The 23,301-nt window shown below is 42.8% G+C and overlaps 1 protein-coding gene across 3 annotated transcripts in view; it reads left to right on the forward strand.

Annotated features, from left to right (window-relative positions):
* The first annotated feature begins 272 nt into the window (after nt 1–272).
* The window catches only part of RTN4 (reticulon 4), a 48,469-nt gene continuing 25,440 nt past the window's right edge, over nt 273–23,301 (forward strand). Inside the window, exons 1-3 of one of the 3 annotated variants that reach the window (XM_030023272.2) lie at nt 273–865; nt 16,763–16,819; nt 17,662–20,103. In XM_030023272.2, the coding sequence (XP_029879132.1) occupies nt 394–865; nt 16,763–16,819; nt 17,662–20,103 (2,971 nt within the window). In that variant the 5' untranslated portion in view covers nt 273–393. The remainder of the gene's footprint in view (nt 866–16,762; nt 16,820–17,661; nt 20,104–23,301) is intronic. The other 2 variants (XM_030023273.2, XM_030023274.2) reach the window with 2 other exon arrangements.

Below are 23,301 nucleotides of genomic sequence, written 5' to 3' on the forward strand. Positions count from 1 at the left end.
CGCAGGTGGGACCCGCCCCGGCCCACGGCCCCGGCCCCCGCCCCCGCCCCACCCCGCATTCTCCGCGCTGAACTTTACCCGACTTCTCCATCCTCGCTCTTCGCCATCCCTCGCGCCCCCGCCCCCGGCGCTGCATATTCATGAGGCGGCCGCGCCTCATTGGCGGCGCCCCGCCCCTTCCCGTTCCTACTGGCTGTCGCCGCCGTCGCTCAGCGCGGCAGCGGGGCGGGGCGGGCGGCCGCGCCCCGCCGCCTCCCCCACCGGTGACTCAACAGGGCGTGGAGTCTGGGTCCCGCAGCGGCGGCGGCAGCGCAGCCTTCGCCCTCCCCCCCGCCGCCGGCAGAGGCACAGCCCCAGCGCCGCGCACTCATTGTTCAGCCAGCTCCAGGCACCATGGACGAGCTGGACCAGTCGCCCCTGGTCTCCTCCTCCTCCTCCACCTCCGGGCCAGCGCGGCCGCAGCAGCCCCAGTTCAACTACCAGTTCGTGCTCGACGACGAGAAGGAGGAGGAGGAAGAGGAGGAGGAAGAGGAGGACGAGGACGAAGACTTCGACGAGCAGCTGGAGGTGATGGAGAGGAAGCCCGCCGCGGCTCCCGCCCCCGCCGCAGCCCTGCAGGAGCGGCCGCCGCAGCTGCTGGACCTCGGCGGCCCCGCCGAGCCGCCCCGCCCCGCCGCTCCGGAGCCACCGCAGCCCGACTGGAGCCCCCCGGGAGCCGTCTCCTCCTCCTCCTCCTCCTCCGCCACCACGCCGTCCCCCGCGCAGGAGCAGCCGTCGGCCGCCGCCCGGCCCGCTCAGCCCCAGCCGCCCAAGTCCGAGCCCGCCGCCGCCCCCCGGAGAAGAGGGTCCTCCTCCGGCTCGGCCGGTGAGTGCCTCCGCCCCGGGGCCGGGGAGGGCGGCGGTCCTCGCGGCCGGGCGCCTCCGCCCGAATCGCTCCGCTTCTCTTTGCCCGCTGCCCCGCCGGGAGGTTCCCTTTGTCTGCCGGCCCTCGGCCGCCTCCTGCGGCATCGCTGCCTCCCCTCAGCCGCGCCGGGGCGCGGCCCCGCTCCCCGTGGCCCCGCCGCAGCTCATGCGGGAAACAAGGGCTCCCCCTCCCCCTTCTTTTATTTATTTATTTATTTATTTCCTTTTTTTTTTTTTTTTTTTTTTTTTTTTTTTTTTTTTCTTTAATTTCTTCTCTGTCCCTCCTCCTCCTCCCCTTTCTCTTATGCTAATGGCGGGAGGGGGGAGAAGCGCCGCCCCGGCCCCCGCCTCGCACATGGGCCGCCCGGGGGCGAGGCCGCCGCCGCCGCCTGGCAACGGCCGCGTCGCCGGGGATGGGGGGGGCTGCGGGGGGCAGAGCCTGAGGTAACGGCCGCCCTCCCACCCGTCTGGGGCCGCGGGTCCCGCCGGTTCTTCCCCCGGCGCAAAACCCGCCTGCGGTGTAGCGGCCGCTTTCCCGTTCCCTCAGCGCGTTGTCCCGGGCAGGGTTGAGCCGCGGGGCGGCCCGACAGAGGGGCTGGGCGTGGGGGGCGGCCCTGCGGCGGCGGGCACCCGCTGCGGCCGTGGGAGAGCGGGGGAGGAGGGAAATACAGATGCTTTTAATCTTACTCATTTTAAACAAACCACCTCGCTGGGAGGGGCGAGGAACTGAGGAGCAGCGCTACCTCCCTTTTTTCCGAAGCCTGCCTCACGGAGGCGGGGAGCCAGGCGGGAGGTGAGGGGATGGGCGTCTCTGCGGGCCGGGCAGAGCCCGGCGGCCAGCAGCCCTTTGTGGGAGACGCCGCTCTCCGGCTCCAGGCGGCGGATCTTAAGCCCCGAGAGGGAGCGTGGACTAGTGAAGTGTACGTACGGAAGCACAAAAGCCGGTGGGGGCCGCCTGCTGCTGTAGGTGTGGCAGTGCGGGGAGGAGAATGTCCACCTCCCGTCCTGCGTGTGCCTCCCGGGTGGCCGCGGCTAGCCCTAGCTGTCAGCGGGGGCGTGTCGAAGGGGATCACCCCTTAGCGTTGGGTCCTCCGGAGTCCAAAACCGCTGCGGTGGAGGGCGTGCCGGCCCCCCGAACAATTGCTGGTGCTGCCGGAGTGCCAGAACCCTCCTTGCGAGGTCTGATCCAGGAGCTGACCTGGCATGACTAATGTGTTGCGTGCGGATTGCAGTCGTGCCTTGGCTCCACTTCTGCTTAGTTCAAAATACAAGAGCTAACTTGAGGCCGTTAAAACAGTGCGAATGAACAAGCCAAAGTGCCTTATTACCATGATGGTGCATTCTTATCTTCATTGCTATTGTCATGTTGGTACGTTGTAGATGTTTTAAAGATGCAGGATTTCGATAATAATTTGATGTCATGGTAAGAGTGGGCATGATACTCGGGCCTCAATCAGAAAAAGGAACAATAATAAAAAAAGGCCTGTTGTTAAACCTGAATTTAATTTTGTTGGGGGAGGGGGGGGAGTGTCACAATGCATTTTATTTGCATATGTGACAGGACTTCATGGTTAGTTGTGCTGTTGTCTTTCAGAAAGCCTACTTTTTTTTGTTCTTCTGGCAGCTCTCTGTGTAGCAATACGCCAAGGAGATTTTTTTTATTTCCACCATTTGGAGGACAGATGATGACGAAAGCTTGCAGCAGACTTAAGAGGAGGGATCCTGTATGATGGGTGAACAGAATTTTTTCTAGGCAGGTTCTTTGGAGCTCTGGAAGGTTTGAGCGGAACAGAATGGAAGGAACAGGATCAACCAAATCTTGTTGTTGCTTTGAAAAGTAGGGATAAAAGTGGGATTTCTAGAGCTGATTTGTTTTTCTACTCTCTGACCCCTGGAGGGTAAGGCAAAGAGCACAGTAATTCCTGAAATACTTCTTCTTTGTTAGAGTAGAGGAGACCTAACTGTGTGAGAATTGGGTAGTGTAGCTGAGAAGTGGTGTCAAAGAGTTATTTTAATTTATCAGTGATGATTAATTCAGCGCTCTGAAGTGAGGACTCATGTCTCTGGGAGGCCTGGTTTCCAAAGACAAGGCATTGTAACACACAGTGCTCATCTAATGATGGGTTGGAATATTAGAGGTTATGTCTTAAGTACTTGAAACTACTAGATGAGAACGAATTGTTTTGATAAAAGCACTGTCTAGTTATGTCATGAATACTTTGGGTCCTCTCAGATGCAGGAGAACTTTGTTCTGAGCATGCTAAGTATCCATTTAAACATCAAGTATTTTTTTAGTTTTGCATCTAGCAGTTGGTGTTAAAACTATCGCATCCAAAATATTTAACTTAGGGTTCAAATTAGTTCACTTTCAGTCTTGCTGTGAAATTGGCAAAATCAATTTGACGCCTGCAGCTTGTGGCAGGGTGACTTATGGCATGGATAGCCACGTGTCTGGGATGGTTCCCTCTTTTCTGGAGAGTTACAGTTTCATTTACTTTCAGCTCTGTTGTATGAGTTTAATGTATAACTGAAGAATTGAAGTTCACAATCTAGAAATTTTGAAAATATTCAGTTCTCATATTTAAAACCTAAGGCTTTGATTTAGTGAACATTTGAGGCAAATAACTTTGAAATTCTATTTCCAAGAGAAGGAGAAAGTAGCATTGCCTGTAGCAAGTATGGAAAGAATAGTAAGGATTCTTTTAGCTGCAACAATAGGCCATGGTGCTGCTTTTTGTCAGTATAACAACAGAGAAAATGTATGGACTACTTGATGGCCCATTAAAATGTATTATTTATGTATCTGGAGGTGTTTTAAGAAGTAAATCTTTGTAATGACTATTAGTTACATACTTAGGAGTATTCAGTATCATTGTTATAAGAGACTGTGACATAATTACATGTAATGCAAGTCTCTGGCTGTGTATGAGCAGCCTGCCTTCTTAAGAGCTAACATAAATATTTGCTGCAGAAGACGACAAGCAAGAGGACTGCAGTAGAACTTACATTCTCCTGGATGCTTTCTTTTTTTGCTACTCCCTGTTAAGCGGGTAGCAAAACCTACAATTCTTCTTGAGAGATTACTGCTTAAATCTTCTGATTACCTAAATTTACATACAGCGCAAAGAAGAATTTGAGGTGGTTGTACATGGTAAAAGTAATGAACTTTTTGTTTTGTTTTGTTTGCTAGCTGTCCAAAGTAAGATTAATCAGTAGACTATGATGAGAAGATAACTGCTTTTCATCTTTAAAGCCCTAGATCCTAGCAGCACTAGATCCTGCTTTTGAAGGGAGGTCATGTATCACTTTCCTGGAAGAGACTATTGTTTTTTGAAGTTAAACTGCACTTACAAGAAACCCGTATACTAAATCCACCAGACCAGCCACAGACCAGCATCCAAAGTAAATAAAGATGTCTCCTTGTGTGTCAGTTGCCTGCAACTCGGCCACGATTCAGTTCATATGCAAATGCTGTGAAGGGCCAGCTTATTAATTAGTCTTGTTTTTCCATTTAGTTGTATAGGACTTGGTTTTAATTCATCAATGTTGAGGAGAGGTTTCATGAACAGTTTGCTTATGTGCCAGACAGTGTCAAGCAGAGGTCAGCAGGGATGCCCCAAGCTGTACCAGGAGCACACAAACTGTTCTGCGTTAGAGTTTACCCTCACCAAGCTGACCTCGGCTGCGGTAGGCAGTGATTAAATGGAGTGATCTATACCTGCTTCGGCTCACTCTATAGAGCGTACCTTTTATCCTGCAATAGGTATATGGAGACCCTCTAATTTGCATCGTATACAAATTCTAAAGCAGCAGATACAATCCTCAGATTTTTTTCTGTGTTGCCGAGTTTTCTGGTGTGCTGCTACGTATGCATAGGCTCGTACAGAGGAGTTGTGTGGATTTTAAGGACAGAATGCAGCATGACTTGGGAAAAAATATAGCTGTCCTTGAATACTACCACTGGTGACTTTCATTTGCACCCTTCATTTATTAAAATATGTTCCCACTGATCTTCAGTGTTTCTTTGAGGTGCAAGACCCTTTCTCTTCCCAAATGTAGTCAGTAAAGCTGTAAGGGAGGTGGTCATAACCTAGATATGTCAAAGGTAGAATGTGAATTTTTTTTTTTTTTCTATTACACAGTTTCCATTATAGTGACATATTAGGAGGAGAGTAACCAGCAATTTGACTGGTATAGTAAAGCTACTATCTTCATTTTCATATTTTGTGTTCCCATCTAGGTGACTTCAACAAGGGATGGGTTTTTTTATTTGGTTTTATTTATTGTCATGTGCATGTGCAATGTCTAGCACAGTGAGGCCTGCTTCTGTAATTCAGCTGGTGTAAGAGTTTCTAAAAACCAAACAGCTATTTCTTCTGTTAACCAGAAGTATGTGCAAGGATAGTCCTGCCAAGTTTGATAGTATATTTGCTTCGTGTGTGTATCCTTTGACTTGCTTTCCAGGATAAAACCACATAGCTTCCACCTACCATATAATGATGTAGCCCTCAGGGAAGTTTTGGATTGCATTGGGAGTTTTCCCCTTGGAGATGAAATCCTACAAACCGCAAGGTAGGAGACAGTGGAGAACTACTGTGTGTTTGCCCCTTTTTTCCCTTCCTCCCCATCTGTGCTTAAGGAAGTTTGCAGCAAGTCTACAAAGTGATGACTGTCTTGTCTACCCTGTTGTAGCACCACTGGTGAGCACTGAACCTCTTTCTTATCTCATAGAGATGAGACCACTAACCACTAACAGCAGCACTCCTGTAGATCGAGGACAACATTTAAGCCTCCCGGTCAGCGGTTTTCTCCTGCTGACTGGTACAAAGTTGCTAGGAAAGTGTCAAGTCCTTTTGCAACAGCTGATCTACAGATGGGTTGGAAATCAGTGGTCGTTGGAATATAAAGGCCTAAGGTCAAGAGACCTAAACTTTGCAGCTCACGAGGACAGACATAAACTGTGGTTGGCAATTGGCATAGTGAAAAGACAATCTTAAAAGTAGATCTGTGATTGGGAAAATGTGATTTCTAAGTGGCTTGCAGATGCATTATGTGTTATTCCAGTAATTTGCGATGCATTTTGCTAGTATAACTTTCTGGTTGGTGTATTGTGAGGATGTTGTTTTCATTTTCCTTCCTCTTCTTCCAAGGCCCAGGGTGGGGAGGATGAGGGTTTTGGAGAGCATTCAGTCTGGGAGCCTGGCTACTTAGCAGAAGGCATATAGGCATCATTCTTCTAACCCTGGAGACCAATTTTCCCACGCTGTTAGAATCCTTTGGGGGCTTTGCTGCTTGCCACCCGATTTTGAGGGAGGTTAGTGCCTCTGCCTGCCTGTTTCAATGTCCATTTTGCTACACCCAACTGCTTGGTGGCTCTCATCAGATTAGTCTGGCCTTTGTGTGCTGGGAAGGTATTAGAATAACAAAGGGCAGTTAACCTACAACTTGAGCCATGTCTTGGTGTGCTTCAGTTATGTTTCTTTGTTTTCTGTTAATATTTTGAATGAAAGAAGCCTTTTTTTTGAGCTGGCGTGTTACTATAGTAACTATGAAAGATATAAAAATTAGCAAGGCATAGTTCAATCTGAAAACGTCCTCTGGGTTCTAGGTATTTTCTAAGCAAGAAAATAGTGCTGGCTAGAAAATGTAAAGCAACATGTAGCTTACAGATAAATTGTCCTGAGATACTCAGAAACGCTTATGCATGAAGCAGGAGGAAAATTGTGTAACTATCAAGCTGTATTAGAAAGGAAAGAAAATAAGCTATTATTACCAAGTGAAAAATAGTGAACTGAGATGTATTCTAAGTGGAACAGTTGAGTATGTTTTCATGTGGTATTTTTATTTCTTATGATCTAAAATAGAAATTAGTCCTGTTATGCTTTGAAAACACTGCGTAATGTTTTCTACTTTTCAAGACTGCTTTTTGGGCAGCACAGTACAGCTAGGACTGAGATCACTGGACTTCCTATGACATACATTTGATGGATAGCTTTTTTTAATTGGTATTTCCATCAAGAAGAACTATTACAATAGCAATAAAATAATGGGCTTATTAATATTCACAAAGTCTGAGAAAATCAAATTATCTCAGTAGAATGTTTTTATCTTTCAAGTGGAAATAATCTGCTGCTAACTGTAGCTGTCAAAACACAAAGATTTTTAAGTTAGAGATGTTTTTAAATTACTGCTCTTCCCCATGGTTTTTAACGGGTTTGTCTCCAGTTACTGCTTTCTGATGTATAAAGAAAGAATACTTTTAATTTTGTTTCCCGCCCCTCCATGTAGAAGTGTTAGGAATACCAGTTTGACCCTCCCTGGTTTTGCTGGAAGGCTTGCTTTGTGTCTTAGGAACGTACTGTGAACTTTTACTTGCAGCTTTTTAATGAATGGGGCAATCATGTCATCAACTTCATTGGCTAGTAAGAATATGTTAATTAAGATGTCTTTAAATAAGACACAAGGCTGAGATAAATATAAACTTTTCTCTTGCCAATTAAAAATGTTCTCAGTCTATTAGATGCTGTTGGTCTAATGTCAAAATCCTACTGCTTATCCAGTCGTTACTGGTTTGTGACAGTTTTTCTTGAACTCTGCTGTTCCCTCTTTTCTGACAGAATATAAAATTCCTTAATGCCTCTCCATCTCTGTCCTTTGTGTGTGATAAGGAAACGAATGCCAAGTAAAACAGATGAAAGAGCATGTGTGAGGCCTTCAAAAGCAGGTTGTAGCTGCAGAACTGAAAGGAACAAGCAAGATCTGGAGGAAGTAGAAAAATGTATGTGGTAGTGGTGGAATAAAGGTTGCTTCTTTTCTTGGTCTTCAGCCAGGTCTTCAAGTATTCATGCTTCAGCTTGAGAAATGCTGTTCAAAGGGCAAAAGGATGAATTTCTAGTGTTTTAAACCCATGTTTTCATTAAAAGATCACATCGTTAGATAAGAAAATTGGTTTTCCTGTGTATGTGAATTGTGTCAAAGTGGCAAAAAACTGAAGGGGATAGCTAAAACCTGTATTGATCAAAATCTATTGCAACCTAGGAAGTGCAGTGCTGCTTGATATCTGATCCTCTTTGTTGAGGAGGAGGAGGGGGACATCAGGACAGTGTATGTAATCTTCACGCTGCTTTATCGGTTACATTAAAAGCCATTCTTACACAAATGCTAATGGCTATGTTGAATCTTCTAATAAATGTCCATGTTCTTTTTTCTTCTTTTGTGATGAAGATATCTTATGCATCAATTTGTTTTTATTTTACAGACTATAAGCTCTTATGTCAGAGGCTTGTCGCGCAAGGTAATGTGTTGGGAATAGATGCTAAAAGAAATCAGTAGCATCTCTTCTCCGTTCTTTAAAGATTAATTTAGCTAATAAATATATTCTTCCACAATGATAAATTTGCTAATCTAAATACTGCTTAATTTGTTTAATTGTAGGGAAAGCAGGGAAGAATTCCATCTGTACAAACTGGTGAAAGGGAATCTTATGATTGGTATAATCTCTAAAATTAAATTGGATAATGTCTGCATAATGATAGGATTTGCACGGCTCTCTAGACCTCCTGCCTTTGAGTAAGTTCTGGTGTAATTATATTTTTCAGCTTTCTGGCACTGCCAGAAGCCAAATTTCTGTTTGTTACTGCAACATATGGTTAAAGAGTCTGGGTCTTAAAAGTTACTTAGTTTTTAGAGGAATTATCTAGTATTTTTTTGGTTACAAATATTGCCAGAGACTGAATACTTCTCTTTAAAGCCATGTCTAGCTGGACACATGTGTTTGCATTGGCTAGATTGTTTCTTTCTGCTTCTTTCTTTTTAATTAAATAATTATTTAATTAACTTATTTAAATAAATTTAATTAAAATAATTTAAATTGGTGACTGTAAATGCTGGATCTATGAATGTTCATATCTGAGATTGCTCTAAATTCATTCTAAGCTTTGCTAATAAATATATTTGTGATTTATATATTAAATATGGTTGTGATTGTGAAGTGGGTGTTTCAAGCCATCAGAGATGGACTGTGAACAGTTGGCAGTTGATTATTGTGGCCACCTGACTTTATTAAAGGGAGGTATTTACCCACCACCTGATGCCAACTCTGTAAGAAGGCACAATTTATGTGATTAGGTTAGTTGATACACTTGGGAGAGAAGGCTCAGGCCTTCAGGGCACAGTTACTTTATGTGGCACTTCTTGTTGTGTGTCACTTATTCGTCCATGAGCTTAGTTTAGGCTCAGAAGCCAGATAGTTTATCATTGTTCTTCAGAGGATTTAACTTTCCTCGTGGTGAGCCGTTGTGGATTGCTGGTCTGTGATAGGTATGTGGATCCTGTTTCTGAGAATTCCTTGTTGTCTTGTTATACTTGGTATAGGAATAATGAAAAGTTTCTTTGGAGCTGACCTATGTGACTTTTTGTTTGTTTGTTTACTTTTAATAACAAAATGTGCCAGATAAAATTCTGTCCTTGCTCTGAGGAGATACAGTGACACTGACATGGATGAGGGACTTTTAACAGGAAGTGGCATTATAGAACCGTCCTCTGAAATGCTGCTTGGATCCTGTCTGTAGTGTTATTGATCAAAATGTTTGGTTGCAAGAGTGAGGTGAGGCTGGCAGTTATCTGTCTGAAGTATTTAATGGCCTTTTAAAAACACCCTGGTGTACTTATTTTGGCAGTCTGGGAACTGTAATGGAAAGAACTGTGATAGAGCCAGAGTTAATATATCCTCCTTCTGTAGCTGTTCTTGCTTTGGCTGGCAGTTGGATATTGCAGGGGAGTGGTACTGTCTCTCTTGCTTTTCACTCTATAGCTGATCAAAAGAAGATGAAATGGCGTATACCTTACCTCTGTCATTCTACGCTTTACAGTATCTGCATTGCTGAGCAACTTGCCTCAAATGTAATTTTTCCAAAAGAGGAAAAGTTGCTGCAAGTTGGACCATGTAAATATGATACTGAAAAAAAAACTTGCTTAGACAATAAGAAAACACTTGCTTCTCGTTGGAGACTTGCGTTTCCATAAATAGAATATTTAAAGCAGCAAGCACTGTTTGAAATGCTTGTTTTGAACTTGTTTTCTTTATCTATTTCAAATGACATGAAATGAGGAACCTCCTGTGCAGTCTAGTGCAACTTGCTCTGCAAGTGATGCATCATACCACTTTGCAGTAATTTCCATGAAGACCTGAGATGACCTACAGCTGCCCTCATTAGTAAAACTCTTGGATCCTTTTGTGATCCTAGCTCTTGATACCCTTAAGATGTTAAAAATGGAGCTCCTGTTTTCACTTGAATCTTCAGCAATTGCCATCTTCTGCAGCAGCTTTTATTCTTTCCTCAAAGATTTCCAAGTAGTTTACAGTCTGAGTTTCCTAAACTGGAAACTTCTTTTTATAAACTTACACGTATAACTAAAAAGAGCCAAATGAGAAAACCTAATTGCTTGCTGTGGCTCTGCAGCTTGATCTAATGATGTGAAAAGATGCTATTAATAGTTAATGTTCTTTATCTTGAATCCCTTAAATATTTGGTGAAATACCATATTTGGAACAACTGCATCATAACAGGAGATGATTTAAATGGAGTTTGTGTAAGCAGCTGCTTTTCTCAGGAAATTCTTGTGAAGTTGTGTGCCCTTGTTTACTCTGCAATAGGAAATGTGGCATCCAAGAACTTGACTCTCCTTGAAATTATTTAATTTAGCTTTTAAGTGGCCAGGTATGTTGTCTTTGACACTCTATGCCAAGAGGTAGCAATTTACTCATCCTAATTTGACATCAACACATGCAGGAGAAAAAAACTATGGCAGTTCCTCCCTGTGGTTATGAAGTGTGAGGGTACTGCACTGGTCTCCAAAAGCCTTTTGAGGTTTTTGTGGTTCTTGAATCTGTAAAAGAACAAAACTTCATGGTAGTACTACATATGTGTATTTTCCTTAGAAAATGGTTTGAGATCAGAAATGCTGCTTAGGGCAGTCTTCACTGTGGACAAATTAACAACTTGGCGCGTTGAAGAAGCAGACAATTTCTTTTTCATATCTGCCCTAGAGGGATTGCTGCAAATGTAACTTTTATACTACATATGAGTCATGCCACAGATGTCATTCCTTTGAGTATTAATTTTTGTATTTGTATTAACAAGAGAGGCCCTTCAAAATCGGTGTCCCTTTGTGATAGGTCTGTAAGATAAAAGCAGTCCCTGTCTAGTTAGGCATCTTCCTCATTTTCTAAACATGCAAAGGTGAAGCGGAGTCTTAAAAACTTTACTCTTGCCAACTGTTTCTTTGTTTTGTTTTAAGAATAGTGTACATTCTCCAGAAAACTAATCCAGGAAATGTTTTTTATTTTCTGAAGACTGAAACTGCCATCTAGCAGCCTAATACAGTCTCCTACCAAAGCTAAACTGTGCATCAGGATGAAGTTTACTCAGTGTTTCTATGTAGAAAATAAAATATTTAGATTTTTTTGTTTTTCTAATGCTGAGCTCATACATAAAAATAAGGAGAGTATCAGAACAGTAAACCTACCTTACCATAGACCTGCTGCTGCTGTTTGGAGGGAGTCACAGGTGGGAGCAGATGGAAGGGTACATCAGTTACCAAAAACCCAGCGATCAGGGATAGAACATGTTCTTGCCGAGTTCTTATTTCCTGTGCCTAGACTTAAGTCCTCTGCTTTCTGTTGGCAAGTTTGTTTTGGGGGTGGGGAAGGCAGTTTTTTCATAAATTGCTTTTCTTGGAATTGTCAGTTTACTACCCTTTCATTTTAAACATTCTTCTCTTTTTCTCTGGAAATCTTTGCAGTTAACTTTGCTTTCTCTTTCTTAGTTGCCTGCGAAATCTGTCTCTGTTTATTTCTCTGCATTTTATCCAAAACTTTGGTATTAATTTTTGTTAGTTTTATGCTGGTAATACCAGTATTTTGTAACAATACCAGTTAGTGGGCAATCAGCAAAAATGAAAATGAGAGTTTAAAATGACACCTCTTTGTCATGCTGGTGTCAGGTTTTTTATTTTTAAACAAAACTGAAATCTATTTCTTGTTGGTGGAGCTTATGTTTTAGCTGAAACCATAATACAAAGTTTTAAAGTATGAGAGTTCCTGCTAATGAAAGGAGAAGCTACAGGGTTGTTTGTGGCTGGCTGCTTTTTTGTTGTTGTTGTTTGTTAGGGAATATTTAATTTGCAAAAAGCCAAGGTAAAATTTGTGGAATGTTTTTGGTTAAAAATAGGAATGCAGTCAGAATGAATCGCTTTGTGCATCACTCTGTTCTGTTGTTCCTTAAACGCTTTCCCTTTCTCATTAGGGGGATATGTTAATATACGTGGATATTTAAAAAAAAAACCCAAAAAACCACCCAAAAACTGGCCAGAGGAGTGTGTGCTAGCGAGCAAAACTGTTAACTTTCTTGTTAGGCAAACAGCAGTCATGCCATCATTGGTTTGGTGATGTGTGGGTGTGTATGTTTGAATACAATATTAGTGTTTTACTGAATGCTGTAAGATCACCTGGGCAAGGTTGAGTCTGCCTGTAAAGTTCTCTTTAAAAACCATCAATTGGACCACTTCAGTAACTAATGCAAAGTAATACCATTCAAAAATAGGGGCTCTGTCTTTCTCTTAACTGTAACTCTGAAGGTAGGTTACTAACCTGCACCATTATGGATTTTTGGCAGATAAAATTTGGAGTAAAGGCTGTTCTCTCCTGAAGATACAGTGTTCATTTCGAGGTCCCATTCTTCTGTATTTCATGAAACAAAATCTGTCTTCTGATGGAAGCAGTAATTGAGCAGTTCATGTTACTGAATTAATTTTTTGTTACGGTTTGTAAAAACTCAAGTCATCTTAGATTTTCTTCATATCTTTAGGTGAAGCTTTGCTGTAGTGAAGGCCCACTTTGTAGCTCAAGAAATGAGTTTGAATATACACTTGAAAATAATCTTGCTTAGAGCTTGATATATTCTGAGATTTTTCTTTTTACTTGATTCTAGTAGTAGTGTACTACTACTTTGTTTATTTCAATCGCCTAATTTTTGCCATTGATATGGAAATAGGAGACGCCACCCTCAGTGATCTATCCTCCTCGCACTTCTTCAAGTGAAGTTATTCCTCTAAACATAGTACTTCATTACAAAACTTAGTACCTGTTGTCAGCTGTGACCAGTGCTACAACTTGAGCAATGGTTGGAAAGAGGCAGCCGGTTCTCTGGTGTTCTGCAAGCGTTGGCTGAAGTGGCTTGTATGCTCGTTGTGGTATGTACGCCTTTGGGCCTGGACAGCCTTGCTGCGTGCCAGGCGACAGTCTGATAGATGCTGCATTTTTTCTTCTCTTGCCTGCCAAAGCACCCACAGAGTTCCCTTTCTGAAAGGTTTCTACCGCCAACTTTGGAGGTAAGGATTCTTCAGTGCAGATGTCATTGCTGGAAAAAACACAGTTCCTTTCACCATGTCATTTGAATTACAATCTGAAGAGAATGATTGGTTCAGTTAACAGTTGTGCTGATGTGGGAGTTGTAGAGGTCCTACTCTGTTCTCCCTACTTGCCTGGAGGTGTTTTACAGGGCCCACAGCAGGAAGAAGTCCTTGTACCTTCTTCCGTTCAGCAGGAAAAATGCCATTCTGATGTGGGTGGAGGGAAAGTGGGTGGTTCTCCTTGGCTGGTTAGGAAATACTGCTTTTATGTAATCACTTTTGACACTCCAGCTATGTGTGGAAAATAAAGTTTGGGTGTGGGCATAATATCCTTCCATTAAGATAACCTGCGAATTCAGTGACTGGCATAGCTATTTTATGTTTCTGTGTTGAGTAAATGGAAGCCAAACCTGAGAAGGAGTTTCTGTATTGTGCTGTCTTAACGGAGCACTGAAATATCAGTGTCCATGCTCCTAAAAGCAGTGTTCCTCACCAGAAACTGAAACCTCTCTCTCTGGGGTTGGGAAGTATTCAAAAGATTTTAAGTCTAGAAGTTTTGGTAGAGGTTGCGGTTGGTCTTTGAACACCAAGTGTACTGCACCTTCAGGGACTTGTGCATTTCCTCTTTGCCCCCTTACCCCAGTGGACTTTGTCTTCTTTCTTTGCCCTTCTTTTATTTCTACCTCCACTCCGTTGACTTGTTCCTGCTTTCCCTGCGAGATCCTTTTCTGTTGGGCTGTCAGGGGTCTCTGTCTTCATGCTACACAATCTGGTCTCAGCAGGTCCATCCTGCTTTCTCCCCCCTCCCCTCTGCTCCGAAGCATAGACCCCTTCCAGCAAATAAAGGTTGTGCTGCTCTGGCATGGCCTGGAGGAGGTGAGAGCATGTGGTTTCAGGGAAGGTGCGTGCTGAGGGGTAGTCTCTGTTCCCAGCATCCTGGTGAATTGCCACGTGTGCCCAGAGGCGCTGGACCTGGTGTGTGTGTGCGCGGCGCTCCAAGGGGAGCGTGCCACAGGCGGGCGGGAGATGAGGTGGTAGATTGATGCTGGCTCAGGCACGGAGTATGCGGACACTACTGCTCCGTTTAACCAATGAGTGATTGGGTATTTCAGCAGGATCAGCAGTCCGTACACATGTAGAGGGACACAGTTCTACATCTGTGGTCAGATGTTGCGCTCTTGGTCCATGGAAGCATAATGTTGAGAGAAGAGGAGAGTGTGCTGCTGCTTGGTGCAAACCCTAAGGCTTGCTAGCCTAAAACCTAAAGCTTGGCGGTAACCCTTGATGTACCAGGCACACTAGGAACTGAAGAAAAACCTCTGCTGTTACTGCTAAAGGCCTCACGTTGAGGGAGGCGGAGCAGCTCTCTGGACGGATTAGTCCCAAGCTGCGCTCTCACTGAGGCCCCTTGTTCCACTCTCTGAACCAGGTGACTTGCTAACTTTAACTTGTCTCATGGGGCGGTGGGCTCCTTGCGAGCAGCCTGCTTGTGGAAGAGATCCCAGCGAGCCAGGGCATGCGGAGTCGAGCATCTCCTGAAATAAAGGGCGTATGGTGATATTTGGCAGTGTACGGATGAGCGTTGCAGTTCTGTGACTGAGTGTCACATATCGATCAGTTGTCCTTCAGTGTGGTTTTTGTCCTTAAAAGCTTTTGCCACCACCAAACTGTAACACTGCTTTAATGTGCTCTAAATTTGGAATTGAGGTTTCTCTCTGTGTGGTCCTTAATAGGAAAATGTAATTTCTAGAAAACTGAACAGAAATCCCGTTGGCCTGGCAGGCGTTGAGGAAGCTTCTAAGTCCTACACTCCAATTTTATTACTCTGTTTTGTTATATCTTGCCATAGGTTATAAATGTCACTCGGAGATAGAATGTTCTGTGAAACAAAACCAACCGACTGTACTGTGACAGGAAATGTAGATTGTGAGGAGACTTGATTTTTGGAAAACTGCTGGTAGGATTAACTTGAGTAAGCCAGATGGGTCACAAGTATCTTGAAGTGGCATTCCTTTTGCAGAAAGTCATGGTTTAATGCCAAAACAAAAATTACCTTAATGCCTGGCTTTACTGGATTATTATGTATGCGCTGCCGGGTCTACCATATTTCTCACTTTTTGCCTTCCATCTTTTAAAATTGATTGCCTCTATTTTTCTTTGCTTTTAATTAAAAAAAAGTTAAGTTCTTAACTCTTTCACTACTTGATTTTTGTCCAGGCAAATAGCAAAACTAAAGATTGTTGATGTCTGCACTGGAAATTCAAAATCTAATTGAAATGCTTTAATATAATTTTGCAGTCTGCTAATACAATTGATGTAAATTGCAAATATTCTTTAACAGCCTTAATTTGAAAACTTTATGCGCTCTTCAGAATGAAATATATTTACCTAAATGTTACTATTTTTACATTAAGGTAATGCCAACAGGCCTGGGAAAAATACTGCTGTTGACACAGAAATCCAGAGAAGGGACTGGTTTTGATTTGCCTGGTTCCTAGTGATGGCTGCTATTGCTGCTTCTAGAGTGGTTTTTTATGAAATGCTTCACGCACCATAGTAAAATGTCATAGTTGTATGCTTTTACTTCAGATAATGTGCAATATGAAACTCTGGGATTGTCTGGCTTCTCACAATCGTGCATCAGTGAAGGAAGGTGACTTCCTTAGCTTAGGAGAAGCGTGTCCTTCCTTATACTTCCTTAGTTCTTTGAGTGGAAATAGGAGAGCTGGGATTGTCCTGTGAAATATTAGGGTTAAAACAAATTCAGCAAAGCAAAATATGTTCCTTGGATCATGCCAAGGAAGGCTTTTAAAATAATGCCTTCATTTGGAAGCTTGTCTGCATTATAACACAACAAAAATAGTCAAGACGTAAAGATAAAGCAAATGGTACAGTCATTTACTGTTATCAGTTTGATCAGCATCAGCCTGCCTGATCAGTGCTCTGTTTGTGGGGAGTTTCAAAGCTTACTTTAGTCATTTTAACTTTTCACAATTTTTGCTTGAGTCTCTCTATCGCTGCTGTTCTCACACAAGTTAGTTGGCGTTAGGAGGCCCTCTGACAAAGTGAGCTGATTAAGGACAGCATGTCATTGTCAATGGCAGGTGTTTTTTCTGGTGCTAGAGACACTAACTGCTCAGTAGTGTGGAGGTTTGGAGAATAAAAATAAAGAGTAGCTGCTGTGGTGTATCTTACCTGATATTGGTTGCTGGCATGGAGGGTAGAGATCCCTCTGTTACTGCCTCAGTAAAGATCCCATTGTGAATGGAGAAATCCGAGCTTTGTCTCTCTCCCAAATTACCCGGCTTGTGTCTAGTTCTGTGGTTCTCTGTGGGTGTAGATACTGGCTATGGATCTGTTTGATTTACTGGGAACTGACTACTTGCGTGCTTTCTCCCCTCTTCAACTTAGCCTTTATTTCTGCTGAGGTTGTTTGTTTGTTTTTCAGATGAGACCCTTTTTGCTCTTCCTGCTACATCTGCGCCTCTGATGCACTCCTCTGCAGGCAAGTTCTTTCTGCTCACCTTTGTCTGAATACATCCTGCATTTCTGATCTGATCTCATTAACCCTTTCCAATTAGTCTGCCTTTACTAAAAGTCAGCATGGGTCCAAGAATAGCCTTTACCACATTTTTTCAGTTTTGACTTTTCAGTTGATCTGTTCAAGATCTTAATACACATTCATTTCTTTGCACGGTGAATTGTTTTATAAACAAGCTATAGCTATCTGTGAATTCTTGGACCCTTGATGTAGGAAAGAAGTTGATACTATTAACAGGTTAACACATCAAAGCGTAGTTGCTTTACTGATTTAGCAGAAAGATTTAATCCTTAGTAACTTTCTGCAGTATTTTATATAAGTAAAATTTGTACCTGTAGTATTTACTTAGTGAGTTTTGTTAGCTACGCTGTCCACCAAATTCCCATTAAAAAAGTGTCAAAAAAGACTTCTTACTGGCATGCACGTTTGTGCATATGTTTATGCACAAGCATACACACGTACCCTCTGTCTGTCTCACCTTGCCACCCCACCCTCCCTTTCTCACTTTGTTAATATTGCCTGCTGTACTTGGATGCTCTGTACTTGTCTGGCATCTTCAGCTTTACTGTGATCTTTGTGCTGCATAAAGTCGCTGCTTCTCTAGCCTCTTGCATACTTCTCTGCTAGAAGAGGTGAAATAGACTAGCAGACTTTAACTGATACTTTGTTTTAATGGCTAATAGTATTTGCGCTAGAACTTGGAAGAACCTCTTAATAACTAACATCATGTGAACCTGTCATGAAAGTTTGCATTGACTTTAAGAGCACTTGCATTCTCTAACTTTCCTTTCTGTCCACGGTCACAGAAAAGGTTATGGACTTGCAGGAGCAGCCAGGTAGCACTAAGTCGCTTGGTCAAGAGGATTTTACTGCAGTCCCGCTTGATACTGCTCCTTCTCTTCCCTCCTTCTCTCCTATCTCAGCTGATCCCTTTAAAGAGCACGCAGCCTTTGATACACTCTCAGATGGATTACCTGCAAGAGGCATTTACAAAGAAAATGCGAGTGAGGTTTATAAAGAAACTACGGAAAATGCAAGAAATCCATTTCTTGCAGAGGGAAATGAAAAAGACATTGCAGAAATTAAATACTCGGAACCCCCATTTGCTAAAGCAGAAGCAGCCATTTTATCTCAAGCTAAAGAAGAAACACAGCTAGAGGGCCCTAAAGAATTACATAATCTGGAGAAAATGCCTGCAGAGCAGCTGAAAATCTCTCCAGAAACTCCTCAAGATTCGTTTGAGAAAAACGAGGAAGACCTCTTTTATAACAAATACAGAGGTGGTGATGATGGTGAAAAAGGGGCATTGAAAGATGACCCCCTCAGGAGGGAAGAATATGCAGACTTTAAGCCATTCGAACCAATATGGGAAGTAAAAGGTACTAGTCACGGACTGAGCAGCATGAGAGAGGATGTTGGAAGTAAGATAGATGCCAAACTAGAAAGCAGTTTAGATGAGAAATATGATGTAGATAAGCTGAATGTGCAGAAGGATTACAAAAGAGAGAGTGAAGGCAGCACTGAAGATCGCTCTTTCCCAAGTACCCCAGAAGCTGTAAAAGAACCTTCACAGACTTACATCACTTGTACTAAATTTGAATCCTCTATAAGTCCTGATGGTAACAAAGTCAAATCTCTTTCTCCACTAGAGGAAGGCACTTCAGAAAATAGAACCGATGACGAGAAAAAAATTGCAGAAATGAAAGCTCAGATGAGCACAGAACAAGGTGATTTTAGCACTCGAGCAGTTGGCAAGCAGGAAGGCCAGGAAGCTGACTATGCTAAAACAGAGAGTGTATCAACAGTGCCGTCTGACACTGCAGCAAATATGCCTGAAGGTCTTACTCCTGATCTAGTGCAAGAAGCATATGAAAGTGAAATGCATGATGTGGCATGTACAAAACTTGCTTATGAAACAAAGATTGATTTAGTTCAAACCTCCGAGGCAGTACAAGAGACTCTGAAACCCGTGACACAACTCTGCCCCTCATTTGAAGGGTCGGAAGCTGCTCCATCACCAATATTGCCAGATATTGTTATGGAAGCCCCACTAAGCACTGGGACTGCTGGTGCGGAAGCATCTGCTGTGCAGCTCGAAGCTTCCCCATTAGAAACATTTATTCCTACTACTAATTATGAGAATGTAAAAGAAGAGACTGAAACTCCCTTATACCAAGAGGCAGTGAATGTACCACTGACACAGGCCCAAGAAGCAAAAGAGGCATTAGCATTTAAAAAACCTGATCATGAGAGTAGCACCAGTCCTGAAGATACAGAGACTCCATATATATCTATTGCCTGTGACTTAATTAAGGAAACAAAGGTCTCCGGTGAATCTGCTTCTCCATCCTTTACAGATTATTCAAAGACACCGATAACAGAATGCATTTCTCAGGATGTGCCTGAACACAAGGAACTTGTTGAAAAACTGTCTCCGCAGTTTGGAAAATCTGACTTGTTTAATAGCCAGGTGATACCTGACTTTACTGAGAAAGTAAGTGAAGATCCATCTCTCATCTTAAAAAGTAAATCAACTGAGAATATTGTACCTGATGATGAACATGAAGAACGACTGGTGGATTCAGCAGCTGCCATGAGCAAGCCTTATCTGGAGTCTTTCCAACCTGAACTGGACTCTTCCAAAATTGTTGCCACTCTGCCGTCTGAGCCAACACCTACAAAAATAGCCAAGGCAGAGAAGATTCCTCTTCAAATGGAAGAGCTAAATGCTGTGGCTTATTCAGCTGATGTATCTGTTGCTATGGAACCAAAACCAGGAGACAACAAAGCTCTCTCACCCATGGAGTCTTCCCCAGTCCCAGTGGAAGAAGACTTTGTGATGTTAGCTCATCCTAAAACTGCTCCTGAGTTTGTGGCAGAAGCTACTGACAGAGAAGTAATGCACAAAGATGAAAGTGAAGAGATCAGTAAGGTGATCAAAGGTGAGAAGAGGCAGTTGCCTTGCCCAGAGCTACCCTGTGATCTGTCTATAAAGAATGTAGAAGTAAAAGCTGAGGAAGATACTAATGCCTTGAAAAAGTCCTTGGAGGCTGTGGACAGAGAAGTGCCTGAAGTATCCATGGTGTCCTTACCGGCCACAGATACCTCACCTTTATCTGCTGAAAAAGAGATAGTCAGTGTAGTAAAACCAGAAGCTTTTGAGAAGGAAGCTGAGCGAGAAGCTACTTCTGTTAAAGAAAAGGAAAAACCTACTGCTGTATTTTCAGCAAAGCTGAATAAATCTTCAGGTAATCTGTGTATGCTGTCTTGCAGTTCACTAATCTGCGTAATTCTTTAGCTAAACTTAAGCATGTCATGACTTAACTCTTTATAAGTCACTTTCTGTAAACTTCTCTATGTAGGCCAAGAGTAACAGAAAATGTTAGTGCCTGCACTTTTACCTTTTTCATATTCTGATTGCTTTAGTACTTTTTTTTTTTTTCTGTTTATCAGGGATGGACTCACTCTCTCCAGTTTTCTCCTTCAGTTCTCCTGCTGGTGATCTGTTGATACAGAGATAAGTCACTACTCACTGCAAGCTCTTCCGTGGTTGTCTACAGGCTGGGCATTAGGTGGCCTTCCAAACTTGGTCTTAATATACGATAGTAAGCTGAGGATGGTGTTTCAGTCTGTTGTGCGTACATGATTTGAAGAGGCGTTTCTTTCTTTTCATACACAGTTCAGACATCAGACTTCAAAACTCAGGAAAATACCCTTGCTGCTACTGTATGTGTCTGGAATCTGGAAAAGAACCTGCGCATCTCCGCTCATGTGACTTGCAGCTTTCATTAGATCAGGGCCAGTGGTTTAAAATAAATAGTGCACATGAGGGAGCTTAGTATTCAGGTTACTAGGAAAGTGGCCATTAAGAAGTCGAGTCTCCTGCAAACATTAAAATTGATGTATACACAGCAGGGATGCTAATTTCCATTTCTCTTTTCAGGTGGAGCTTGCACTTCAGTGTAGTTAATCTTTCTTCTGGTAATGTGTAGTTAAGTAACGGAAAGTTCAAGGAATGATAAGACCATTGTTGTGTTGCATTCTGTTCTCTAAACTGAATGCCTCTTGAAATTCCAGCTCTTTGTAGACTAAAGGAGTACTTTGCTTTTTGATATTGCAGCACTCTGCTGCTGCTTAAGTCTTGCACCGGAAGCAGTCCTGCTAAAAAACAGCTACTGCAGAAAGCGCAATGACTCTGTTCTAAATAGAAAACCAAATGTTAGTTTGACTCAGCAGTAATATATTTGTGCAGTAGCTGCCGTCTACAGTTCATAAAATACTACATTCCTAATGTATGTCTTCTGCATCAAATGTGTTTTGGAAGGGAATAACAGGTGTATGTTCAGGGGAAGGTCAGGGTGTTGGTGCAATTGAAATAGGGTTTGGAAAATAAGGTAGAAGATGTAGTTTTTATGTTTAACTTTGCATGATAGTTGCCATTCCTCCTGTCTCACCTTATCTATACATACAAGTAGGCAGAAAGGAGAGAGTTTTGCTTTTCCCATGTGATGAAATTTCAGTGATACCTGCACTGTTAAAACACTGTGCTTGTGTTCTGTGAAGACTTCTCTCCTTGCACTCAGACTTCCAGCAGATAGTACTGTCTAGAGAACAGCTGCTGTGTATCTTACACTTCATGTCAAGCAAGGGGTTAATTGTTTAGAGATCAGACTACTTTAAAAAAAAAAAAAAGAACATTACACTTTGTATACTATTTTTTCTTTGTTAGTTCTTTTAACAGGAAGCTTTTGCAGAGGTGTCTTTAATCCTTGCATGGATCTAGCTGTCTGAGGGTGGCAAATCACTGTGTTGGGAAGAAAGACACTTACTTTGGGTCTGAGAAGGACCGACCTGCTGCTCTTCTGTCTATGGGAAACTGCCGGAGAAGCTGCATGTAGAAGCATTTGCCATAGCAGGAGAGGAGAGAGCTGAACAGTGTCTTCCTTCTCCCATCTAGTGGCACAGTGCTGGAACAGGGCATATGTCTGTCCAGCATTGATGTTAGCTGAGGAGTGGGAGCTGGGCCAGGCACAGGGCTGGGCTGGGCGTGTGGGAAACGGGGGAACTGTCTACAATCTTTCTGTCAGTGTCATGCTCACTCTGTAAAGCAGTTGCAATTTTAATTTTTGACATGCTGTGTTGTTTGGGAAGGGCATTTTTTTTTTTTTTTTGCTTTACTCTGGAGGAACACTTAAAGCTAAATAGATGAGAATACTAACTAAAAAAAGTGGTCCATTTTTTCTAGATTTTTCTGCACAGTCTGTGCTGCTTACTTTTTTTTTTTTGCTCACTTCTGCTATATTATAGAATACAGAATTGGACTTCAGAGACCTGCCTGAAGAGTCTAATGACAAGCTATGAACAAAATCAGTTGTCTGCTTTTAATAACCACACTGTGCTTAAGCACAATTTCAAAGTAGCATCAAAGAACTAAAACATACACTTGTCTTCCGCACTCTCAGAAAGGAGGGGTGATTCATCGCAAGGCCAAGAAGTGGTCTGTGCATGTGTTTGGCCTTCTGAGTCTACCTTTATTGTGTGGGGGGTGTTTTTCTGTCTTCCCATCAGCGGAACTGAAATAGATTTTGCTGTGCCTCAAGACTTCTGGAAATCAGTTAGCATGATTGTATGACTGATGCTTGTTAAAACATTAATCTGAACAGCCTTACGGGTGCACTTAAGTAAGCGTTCAAGAACCTTAATTTAACAGTGCTATTTTTTGAAAGCTGACCTAAATGCCGGCATATCTATGTGTACCTGAAAGTGTAACTTCCAACAGTCCCGGTATAGTGCATGGAGCTAACAGATACTCTAAAAGGGTTGCAGATTTTTTTTTTTCAACTCCACCACTCCAATAAAGCAAATGTAAAGCTTTGAACAGCCTCCTGGGGAGAGGGAGGTTTGTTTAATGCTGCCTGGCAGACCCTCGGGTAACCTATTTTATTTTGTAATGCTATCAGACCACAGGGACCTTGTGTACTTCATAGCTGCACAGATTTAAAAAACAAATAAACAAAACAAAAAAAACCCAAACCAAAACAAATTCAGAATTGTAGTTGACTATGAAGAACCCCCTCTCCTTGTAAGAAGCTCCTATTTGTAACAATTTCAGCAGCAACTACCCTGCTGCAACGCCAGCAATTCCTACTGTCTTAGATACAGTGTTTTTTTTTTTTTTTTTTCTTTTTTTCCACCCTTCCATTTCTCAATATGTGCTGTATTTGGTTTCCTAGCAGATAATCCTGCTGCTTCGCTCTCAGGTGACTTCAAAATACACATTTTCTGTTCTCCATAAAAATGCTGCATATTAAGCTGTGACTTCAGAGTGGATGTCTCCTGATTGTTCAGATGCTGCTGACCTGTGCCGCAGCCAGCACAGCTCCAGCTCCTGCCAGGGCTGGTGCTGGGGGGGAGTGTGCATGTTATGACAGTGCCCCAGGGAGTCC

The sequence above is a fragment of the Aquila chrysaetos genome, chromosome 8 (assembly GCF_900496995.4).
Source record: "Aquila chrysaetos chrysaetos chromosome 8, bAquChr1.4, whole genome shotgun sequence".
NCBI classification, from domain to species: Eukaryota; Metazoa; Chordata; class Aves; order Accipitriformes; family Accipitridae; genus Aquila; species Aquila chrysaetos.